General features: G+C 31.6%; 1 protein-coding gene across 2 annotated transcripts; it reads left to right on the top strand.

The window, feature by feature from the left end:
- Nucleotides 1–4,533: 4,533 nt before the first annotated feature.
- On the top strand, nucleotides 4,534–9,123 carry LOC128160294 (uncharacterized). 2 transcript variants are annotated; one of them, XM_052823583.1, is made up of 7 exons: nucleotides 4,534–4,613; nucleotides 4,704–4,763; nucleotides 5,756–5,836; nucleotides 6,842–6,982; nucleotides 7,757–7,880; nucleotides 7,984–8,086; nucleotides 8,410–9,123. In XM_052823583.1, the coding sequence occupies exons 1-7, from the start codon at nucleotides 4,559–4,561 to the stop codon at nucleotides 8,602–8,604; spliced, it is 759 nt and encodes a 252-aa protein (XP_052679543.1). In that variant the 5' UTR covers nucleotides 4,534–4,558; the 3' UTR covers nucleotides 8,605–9,123. The 2 variants fall into 2 exon arrangements, with proteins under 2 accessions (XP_052679543.1, XP_052679544.1); XM_052823584.1 differs by having other exon boundaries at nucleotides 4,535–4,613; nucleotides 7,757–7,865.
- Nucleotides 9,124–11,060: the final 1,937 nt, after the last annotated feature.

Below are 11,060 nucleotides of genomic sequence, written 5' to 3'. Positions count from 1 at the left end.
GATAAATTTTTCTTTCTTTTTCGTATGTCCGCCAGTGTCTTTTATGTCTTTTATGTCTAATGATAGGTTTGACTTTTTTCTCTTTCGTGGTCTGCAAAAGAAAACGTTCAATTTTTTATAAATCGACCGTGGAACTAATCTTTACTTTTTCGTATCGTGGTTACTGATCATATTCAACAAACAAACTTTATACGTGTTTTCCATATCATGCATTTAAAATCTAAATATATTGAGCATCCCCACTACAAAGAGGGTAAAGTATTTGTACTTTTCACGTTATTAAACACCATGAATACGATTGAACTGGAAATAAATTGTCAATCAGTTTATGATCGTGGATACTATCCCGTGAAATGTTGATCGAGCCGGGGATTGTGAACGAATGTTCTAGCAGTACGCGCAAAACTACGATATTTTGAGAATAACAAAGTATCCATTGCTGAAATTATTACACTTTGGTGAATGTAAAATGATTAAAAACGTAAAGGAAAGTGTTTCTTACCGTTTAAATTTTCCTTCAGGTGGAACTCCAAAACGCCATTTTTTCGTGGAATTGATCATACGCGTATCACGTGGTCCGCCACCGTGCTTTATAAATTCAATAACATTTCATGTGTATGTTGTTGAATCGTAATTTGTTTGACTATATGTTAATGAAGTGTTTCATTATATTACTGAATTTTATAACCTTTAAAGATTAATATAGAAACATTTACATTACATCTATGTATGTATGTATCTATGCAGGAAGATAGAATATCTAATTCAAATCGTATACTTTGTAAATTTTACATGTATATTTTCCCATTGATATACCGGTATGGTGTTAATGTGTGTGTATACCTTAAATCCGACCATGCTTTCATCAATGGTTAAATCTCGAGTTAAGTCATAGGCCTTTGGAAAGGTTTCACTTCAAAGATCAAGAATTGGTCGGTGTGATGGATCGTAATCCTCATCTCCACGTGGCATTTGTGTTAAATTATTATTGCAGTGAAGAAATTTGGATAGAATTTGAAATCTGTCCCGCGTCATGACTTCTGCAAATCCAATAGTGCGAAAAAGATACGTTTGCTCGGATTCCTGCCAATATGCCTCAATGCTAGGCTTTTGTACAATTCCCATTGATAGATACAAGCCTAGGAAGGCGGACATCTCTGCAACATTTGTGTCGTGCCATTTTAAAGTTCTCGCGGACTTGACAAAAACTGATTTGCATATCTATTTGTTTCCTCAACAAGAACTTCAATAAGATTCCTGCCATCGTCTGGAACTGTAAGTTTGTGGAAATAATCCACAGGGGGAGCATCATTCACTGGAGGGTTCACAGGACCCATATGGCGAGAGAAGGGATTAATTTCATGTGGGTATACATGTATATTCAAAGTTTTCAACATAACGTACATTTGTCCATAATCGGTCGACTACTGGAACATCATCATCATCATCATCATCATCATCAGTTTCAGATTCGTCAAAAACTACTTCAAAATCGGATTCGTTTCCCGAAGCGGAATCCATATTTCTCCAAAAACGCCGTTGAAATGACGTAATTTATTGAAATGACGTAAAATTTGCAATTTTACGGGAAATTCTGAGTAAATCTTAATGCCTCTTTTGTTCGTTAAAATCAATTTAATAACATTCAAAAGAAATGTTTTTATTACGTTTAATTAATGCATGCATTCCAGTTTTGATGTTTTCATTTAATTTAAAAATCATTTTAATCGTCATATTAAATTGTTTTAAATGTGTTTGCTTTATAATTCGATTAAATAATTGATATGTCGGCTTTGTTTCTCTTTTAATATACAAATATATCACAAAAAGAATAACTTTGTTTTTCGTAATTGAAGTCCAGCGACGATATATATATTTTTTGTCCCCCGCCGCAACGCGGACCGGGAACATAAAAATGCCGGGCGTCCGTCCGTGTGTCCGTCCGTCACACGTTTTTGTAAGCGCTATCATGCCTACAAATTTTGACGGATTTTCATTAAATTTATACCAAATGTTTATACTACTATTACATTGGTCAATTTTGAAAATCAGCATTGGTCGATACGTTTTGTTGGAGTTATGGGACTTTGACTAAAATAATGACTCTGTTTTATCCCAAAATTGACCTTGTAAGCGCTCTCATGCCTACAAATTTTGACGGATTTTCATTAAATTTATACCAAATGTTTATACCACTAATACTTCGGTCAAGTTCGAAAATCAGCATTGGTCGATATTTTTTGTTGGAGTTATGGGACTTTGACCACAATAATGACTCCGTTTTATCCCAAAATTGACCTTGTAAGCGCTCTCATGCCTACAAATTTTGACGGATTTTCAATAAATTCATACCAAATATATATACCACTAATACTTTGGTCAAGTTCGAAAATCAGCATTAGTCGATACTAGTATACTGCTTGACCGGCAGGGGACCCAGGAATTCTATTCTTGTTTATTTTTCGGATTTATTTTATATTATGAATAAACACAGATGTACCTTAAAAACTCAACACTTTTACATATAAAATATATTGAGAACATTTTAAAAAAAATTTCAGAGCCAGACATTGCTATTTTTTTTCAAAATTGCACAAAATTACGCTTTATAACGCCTATATAACGCCATAATTAAATTTACGTTTAAAAGGACATATATGTCCCTGCCGCAGCCAACGGTTAAAGGACATATATGTCCCTCCCGCAGCCAGAGGGTTAAATCTAAAACGTCATGGAAAAGTATATGACGTCACACCTTAATGACGTCACATTCTCTCACCAGTGTTTGTGCTACACAAGCTTCGCTTACACCTCTGTCAACGCCGGAAAAATAGTCTGTCTCATGATCAAAACAAGCATGGCAAGCAGATTGTATTGTTGATTCGCTTTTTCTGTACAATCAGCTTGAAGGGAAGTCATAAACAGGCGATGACTTTGAGGACACTTTTAAAAACATCACAGGAGATAACATTGCTGCTGATTTATGTAAAATCGTCGATGAATCAGTAGCATACAAACACTGATTTTTCAAACATTTGTCAAAGTAAATTATGTGATCATATTTTAATATTTGCATATCCATTGTTCTCTCCCACTGAAGTCCATAAGAAGGAACTGCATAATATTTCTATAATCGCAATTGCTCTGTCTGTATACTATGACGTCATAAAGGTGAGACGTCATATACTTTTCCATGACGTTATAGATTTAAACCACTATATGATACATCATGTGTTTTTCTTCAACTCCATAAAATTGATGTATTAATATTAAAACATTTCTTATAATGACATTTTCTAGGAATTACTGTTATAATATATCATTGATTCTGTTAACAAATCAATGTGAATTAAAAAGATACATTACCGTCTGAATGTTTATTTTGATGCAATAGCTAAATGTCAAACTCTGGGCTAATACAGGGTATTTGCGAGTATTTGCTAGCGCGCATCATGGAATATGCCAGCAGAGCAATTGCTATTCATAACGCCATGTTTACTAAATAACGTTGTTTATTTCTTAAATGTTTACCTCCGGAAAAAAAGTTCTCCCACTAACGTTGAAATAAAAATAAATAACGGCGTTAAAGATTTTAATTTAATTATTCATAATCACATTCATAGACAAAAGGAATAATTACATAGATTTTAATTACGTTATACAATAATAAATAACATTTGTAATTAATTAAAATCAAATATGAATAAAACTAAAATAAAACTGCATTTTTTTTTTACTTCAGATAATGTATATTAAACACAACATATTTTTTTTATTAGAAATATTCACTATATAAACGATTAAAAATCATCATGAAATTGTAGAGAATTTGCTATCTGAAAGACTATGGGGGCAATTGTGCATACAGACAGAGCAATTGCGATTATAGAGAATTAATTGCAACTCCGCCATATGGGCTTACAGGGGGAAAGAACAATGGATATGCAAATATAAAGCTACATTTAGCACTTAAAACGAAAATTGTTTGAAATTTGGGATGTCGGTAGAGAACATGTGCTCACGAAATGCCTGTTTTACAACAATTTTCCTTTGTTTTGGCAATGAAATCACATGCTCGTCACTTATTGTAAAATATGCAGCCTATCAGGAGTTGAGTAATTTTTTCTACAAATCAGTTTGTGTGATCAGCTATTCGTTGTATAAAAGCATTTCTTATATGTTTACGTCTTGCTAAGAATTGACTTCACCCGTTTTCTTTTACTATTTCAGATTTTTCGATAATGAAATACTGGTATTTTTGGTATATTATTCATTGAGCTGAATTTATATCTGATGTCATGTTTGATTTTGATAGCTTTTTAAAACTGCTAAGTGAGTGAACCATTTTTTGGTAGGTAAAAAATCTTAAACATCAAGTAATTCTAATTTTAGAGAAGGTTCATCTTTCATTTCAACAGCAACTTCTCTTGTCAATATACTTTAAGATTTTACTTTAAGATTTAAACTCCTTGTTTCCTGATGATTGAAATCGAAAATGCTATTGATACGCCAACAAACATCCTGTTGCTTACGAACTAAACTTCCGGCATTTGTCGTCATGCGATCTGGTATTTTTTGTCAGTTGAAGGACATTATAGCTATGATATACATTGGTAGGTGGGACTGATAAAAAATGGTTATTCTCTATTATTGTGATAAATCTGTTATCAACTTAATAGAATGGGTAATATATTATTTTTTAGCTTCATTTCTGTGGATGATCTTAGCATTAACTTTTGCTAAGAACGAGAACAATTATAATGGTAAGTTTAACAAATTCCTTTTACTAGTTTAATCTTATTTAGAGGATGCATTATATATTCTAGTGAACATACAAAAACTACAGAAACAAAAGTGTAAAACAAAATCGAGCAAATTGAAATCAAAATTAAACGCTCTATAACCATTTTGATTTAAAAGACATTATTAATAGTGTATATTTTAGAAGAAACGAGTCTCTGTTTGTTTTGATACGCAGTGATAGATAAAAATGAATTTGTGCGTTTCTAAACGTGCGCATAAAATGTGTAAGTGGGTTACACAATTAAAAAGTTATTGCTTACTTTAGTGCAAAACAAACACATAGGACTGGATTAAAAATTTCTTCCGGGTTCTTGTAAATACAATCCATTTTAATGTATACTTGTAAACGCAAAATCAGATCCAATACAAAACTACATGTATATCAGATCACGCACTTTCACAAAAAGTAAATTAAAAGAGGAGAATAAGCAATATCTGAAGAACTTATACGGTTAAATTGCAACATCAAATTTAATTAAATCAAAACCATACATTTATGGAACTTTAAAATCCATTTTTATCAAATCACTTGAAAAATAATATACCAATAGCATTTTAATTTTGATTTTATTTTGTTCGATTTTATTTTATATATTTTGTTTCTGTAAGTTTCATAATGATTTTGTTTCGGGAGGTTTGGATTTCGTTTCGTTTTGTTTCGTTCTGGTAGATTTCGTTTCGTGTCTATTTTGTTTCGCATTTTACAAGTACCTCTATTAAAAACATTATATTTTTGAGATTAAAACAACTGATGCAATTGATTAAGGACAATTATATTATTATATTTCTTCAATCGTAACATGACATGGCGCCTATACCTACGAACAATCTCCCATAAACTGTATAACTTAATTCCATTATTTTATTCAAACGACTTGAAAATTTGGAATACCACTTATTCGTGAATTTTATTTTTGCGGGCAAAATAAGCGCTTTTTGCTCTTAATTACAGAGAAGAAAATAACCCCTACAAAGCAAATGAAAGGCATGACAGGGAATCAACGGACACCCAAATCCCATAAGACAGGCACATGTAAGGATTGAGATAAAAATGACGTGCAACTATTGTATTTCATAATAATCTAGCAATTTATGGTACAGTTATTGTAGAGATTTAGTAAGATTTCAAATATAGTCACAGTAATAAACAGATAAGTGTAGATGATTATAATGGTAAACCAGTTCACTTTTCTATAATTAAATAAAGAATTATGGGTTTGTTTTTTTGCGTTATATATTTATGTTATCGATTTCATGCCCGATTGTTATTTTATTTTTTGTTGAGGATAAATTGTCGATGACGGTGATCGCATTTACTGTATTCAAATGAGTCTAATTATTTAGTTATGACATTTCGTTTGTAAATTCAATTGTTTAGTTATGGTTCTCAAATCCTCAGCCTCAATTTTTTTTATCTTAAAAATGTTATGTCTCTTAAACATTATACATGAAATGAAATAACATAATTTTTTTGATGTTTTCTATGCATTTTACAAAGTTATTACCCCAACGGTTGATATAATGATATACATATACAAGTTGAGATCAAATAAGAATTAACCGGTTGTATTGGTTTTGCCTCTATAAAGTAGGTCTCCATGGAACCACTAAACCAAACATTTTGTTGAAAGACTGTGCGTAATTCTATTAGATTTGCCTATGTAAAAAGAAGATTTATCGTACGAATAAACAGATTCCGGATAATTTAGAATATATCGAGCATATCTGAGGACTGGTGAACGTTAAGATAACGCGTAAACAAGAGTCTAAAAAAATGCTTTAGGACATCATTGAATAAAAGTTTCGATTAAAACTGTTTTATGTTCTTCTTACTTGCAACTAAATGTAGGCACTCGATTTTATTATCTTTAGTTTATTCTTAGTATCATTATTATGCTTTTAATTGATTCAGTATCGTTAAATGCAAACGTATTCATTTCAATATTTAATAAAAATGGCAATGTCTTTAAATTAAACGGGTTTATGTGCATTGTTGTTCAAAACATACATTTTCATGTTAAAAAAATATTTATGGCAGATAAAGCAGTATACAGTTCATCAACTATGGGAAAACTACCATTTCTATCACATACCACGTTGTCACAGGAGAGTCTAACGAAGGCGATGGTTTCAGGCACAATCAATACAATGACAAAACCTTGCTTAAATACATTACAAGGTATAAATACGTTTTTTTCTTGGCAATAAATTATGTTACATATATTAACACGACTATCTGAGGTACCGATCAATTGTTTTTAAACTTTAGAATTCAAAAAAAAATAATTCAATTATCAACTGTGTGTCGTTTATGCCTGCCTAAGTTCGATCAATTATAAGAAACGTGGACTCTTATAAAAAAAAACCAAAGCTGCCATTTATTGAAGAGTACAAAGCACAATAATCTCAGTGTCATATAATCATAGTAACAACAGAACATTACACTCATATACTCATGTGATATGTTGTAACAAGTACACGATACAACTCTCCTTTAGTAAATGACAGAAATTCATAGAACAATATGTATTACAAAAATATCACAAAAATATCACAGTATCCTGAGATCGTTTTAGACCATTGGAGGGAAAAGATAATTAAGTATTTACTTTATAATTATATTATCAGTGATATAGATATGGAATGTCCATCTGCCTTAACAAATGGGGTATTTCACAAATGAAAGTGGGCGGGGAGAAGTTTGGTGGGAAGAAAATGCTGAATGTTTACTAAATGTGCAACGACTGCGCATGCACAGACTAGCTAATATGCAAAATTTGCAAGTGAGCATGCTTACACTAAAAATACCGACCACTGAAAAATACATCATAGCAAATATAAACATAAATATATTAAACTTGTCCAACATGCAATTATAATTGACATAAATATGTTTTAGGAAATCCTTCAGATATTATTGTTGAATTCCTTATTTTTGCAATATTTTGAATAGATAGTAACATAAAGTATGGGATAGTTCTTGGAGCAGGAAGTGGTGGCTTTCTCGTAGGAATAATCTTGACATCTTTGATATTCATTTGCAAACGTAAAAGATGTCAGAGGTTAGCAAGTAAATTGTACTTCAATTTAATTTTTAATCCATCATATTTGATTTGCATTTGGTAATAAAAGAAACAAAATTAACTTACAACTTATAATTGTGATGTAAATCTTTTATAGGGATGAGTCAATGACTGAAAATAAGAATAAACAAACAAATGTTAATGATACTGTTCGACGCACTCAAGCTGCAGGGGGTTACAGCGATGTTAGGATGGAAACTGTAAGATTTTTGTAGGCTTTTCACTTTTTTAAAACGTAGTTTATCTTAATTGTAAACGTTTATATGTGTTGTAGTCTATGATGCAGGGTGTTTTCATGCCTATAATACTGAAACAATCATCTGTTCAGTAGTTTATAATATAAAACAATATATTTAGTTAATTATATTCATATTATCGTAATAGCTTGAATGTTACTAGTAAATAGCATTTTTGGGTAATTGGTATGATTCTGATTTAAATTTTAAAGAGAATACACTTACTAGTTTACTAATTATAAATAACGTACACACATACATAATGCAGTATGCATTTCAAATTGTAGTTAAATGAAGACCAGGTTGGGGTATACAATCATCTGAGAGAAATAGAGGTTCAAAAGAATAAAGATGACACCTACGATCATGCCAAACCACAACATGGTCATGAAACTACAGGTTCTGAATATGACAAAGCAGTTCCGCAGATAACGATTGAAGAGAAAAAACCCGATGATTACTTTGTGTTAGAAAAATCATAATTTTGTTGTTTTTTTTCACAATGGTTTAACTGACATACATTTGAGCTATTCAGTTTTTTTTTTTGGTTGGATACATGTATCTCATTGTAAAACTACACTTCACATGTAGGATATACCGAAGGCTGGGAGTGGGTTTGGTGAAAGATGTTTGGTTTTGCGGTGTTTATGAAAGTGAAATTTCCCTGTTATTTTTCATGTTGGTATAAGAGGTTTTCGTATAAGCATACGATTAACGGGAGATAGAATAAAAAAAAAAATGAGGGAAGATGTTGACTAAATTTCAATCAGGAAATATTTTTCTATCCATCGACGCATCCTTCCTTGATCGTGAAAAATAAACACGGAAAACTATACGCCCTACGTCTTGGTTTGTAAAACTTTGTGTTTGTTTTGTTATTACAATTTAAAATATGTTGCATTTCAAAGTTTGCTTCTAAAAAATAACAGGAAATGTAACGATAAACGCATGTACGATACGAAAGTTTTTATGGGTGTAATAAAAAGGTTTTGTTGAATGTCTATCGAACATTTGAAATTGATGAACCTTGAATATAGGATTATTTGATGAAACATGTGTCTAAAGTTTATTAGATAAAACATTGATATGCAAGTTCCAAGATAGATTGCTACTTGTAGTTACTCCGAGGTGTTTATGCGATTCTACATCTTTGAGATGGACATCGTCAAATATTAATGAGGGAGGAAAAGGTTTCTTTAGTTTAAGAGAAATAGTCATGCATTCCGTTTTGTTTGGATTAAAGGTTACCAGCCATGTTTTGGGCATTGCTAAACCGCGGAACGGAACGGGACGGAAAATATCATATCGCGTTTATCGCTTAAAAAGGGTATAGACTGGCCAGAAACGATTTACTATGTTTCATTTATTCATATCCAATGAATGTTTATCAAAATGTGGATGGCTTATTGATATTCTTATGAACGTCTATCAAATATAGCATTGTATTTCATTGGCTTTAGTTGAGTACGAGACGAAAAAAATCAAAGTAAACGAATTTGAAATATTAACATGATTAAACGAGTAAATTAGCAATTACTTATGGTTTCTTTTATGGTATTGCTTGAATATCAGTGTAACGTGCGCAGTTAGTGAAAGCGTTTCATTTGTTTTATGAGTATTTTTTATATTTCAAATATAATGTGTATCTTACATCAACATTGAATTTTCAGTGTTCTATACGATCTTAAATCATACAGACGATAACGTATCATTGAGATAAAAAAAAAACCCGTACGACTGACGACATTCAAAACTAAAATACCTTATCCGGTACTTTAAAAAACTAGTATTTTTAGCAATGCAATTTTATTTATGTTTGCATAACTCGTCAGAAGTCACTCAGAAGACCTTGCACAAATTTTCAACGTTATTATCCGGGTCTGTTGAAATGTAAAACCCCGTAGACTTCTTTATTTTTAGCCGTGTATTGAAACCAGCTGACATGAAGACGAATAGTATGAGAATTGTTCATGCTTCTGAAAGAAAATCGCTTGAACTCTGAGGTCGGAGTGAGGTATACATAAATATCGAGTTATTCAGCAAAATGTGAATGGAAGATATTTTGGGACAGAATATAGTGGGCAATGCATGTACTGTTAATTTTGAGGAAATAATCCTTCTTGAATAAATGATCTAATATTGCTAATCTTTCAAAAATATTAAGAATTATATAAAGTATATCGTTTTTGCCATGATTGATAAATCTATAATGTAAATACCATTAGATATGATTTTCCGTTTTCTGTTCCGTTCCGTTTTCTGTTCCGCGTTTTAGCAACACCCCCATTTTTTCGACCACTCGTTTATTTTTTCAAGGTCAGAATTTAGTAAATTTCCGGACGTAAGTGGTTTTTCAACAGTTATATAAACTGAAGTGTCGTCGGCAAAATGTTTGATGTAAGTTGCATTCGATATCAACCACATGAAAATAAGAAAAGAGAGTGGACCTAGAATGCTGCCTTGTGGAACTCCTGCTTTGTCGTTCATAAATTCTGATCGAGAACCCTTAATAACATAATGTTTTCTATCATAGAGATAACGTAATACGTTTTCTCGTATACCAAATTGTTCGAGTTTATACAATAGACCTTTATGCCACATCTTATCAAAAGCTTTGCTGATATCAAAGAATACCATTCTGATCTCTGTGCTTTGATCAATAGCCCGATAAAAGTCGTTTGTTATACATAGTAACTGATTTATTGTAGAGTAATTTGAATTGACAGTGGCGGATCCAGCGCCGGCGCGCCGGGCGCGCGCCCCCCCGTTTGATTTTTTTTTTTTTTTTTTTTGTGGATGATTTTTTTCTGATCATATAAAGTCATGCTTTACTTTAATATTAAATTCAATTTGTAAAATGAAAAATACAAAGATTTATAATTTGTAGGCATATTCATGTAGAAGTGTTATTTCATTCGATATAGTTTAGTAATAAAAA

The sequence above is a fragment of the Crassostrea angulata genome, chromosome 8 (genome assembly GCF_025612915.1).
Source record: "Crassostrea angulata isolate pt1a10 chromosome 8, ASM2561291v2, whole genome shotgun sequence".
Lineage (NCBI taxonomy): Eukaryota > Metazoa > Mollusca > Bivalvia > Ostreida > Ostreidae > Magallana > Magallana angulata.
This window is presented reverse-complemented; position numbering and strand designations above follow the sequence as displayed.

Bases quoted from the DNA above. Each gene is read 5' to 3' on its own strand.
- LOC128160294 (XM_052823583.1), top strand. From the start codon at position 4,559: ATGCGATCTGGTATTTTTTGTCAGTTGAAGGACATTATAGCTATGATA. The intron at 4,614-4,703 runs GTAGGTGGGACT...ATTATTTTTTAG, and splicing joins TATAGCTATGATATACATTG to CTTCATTTCTGTGGATGATC. The intron at 4,764-5,755 runs GTAAGTTTAACA...TCTTAATTACAG, and splicing joins GAACGAGAACAATTATAATG to AGAAGAAAATAACCCCTACA.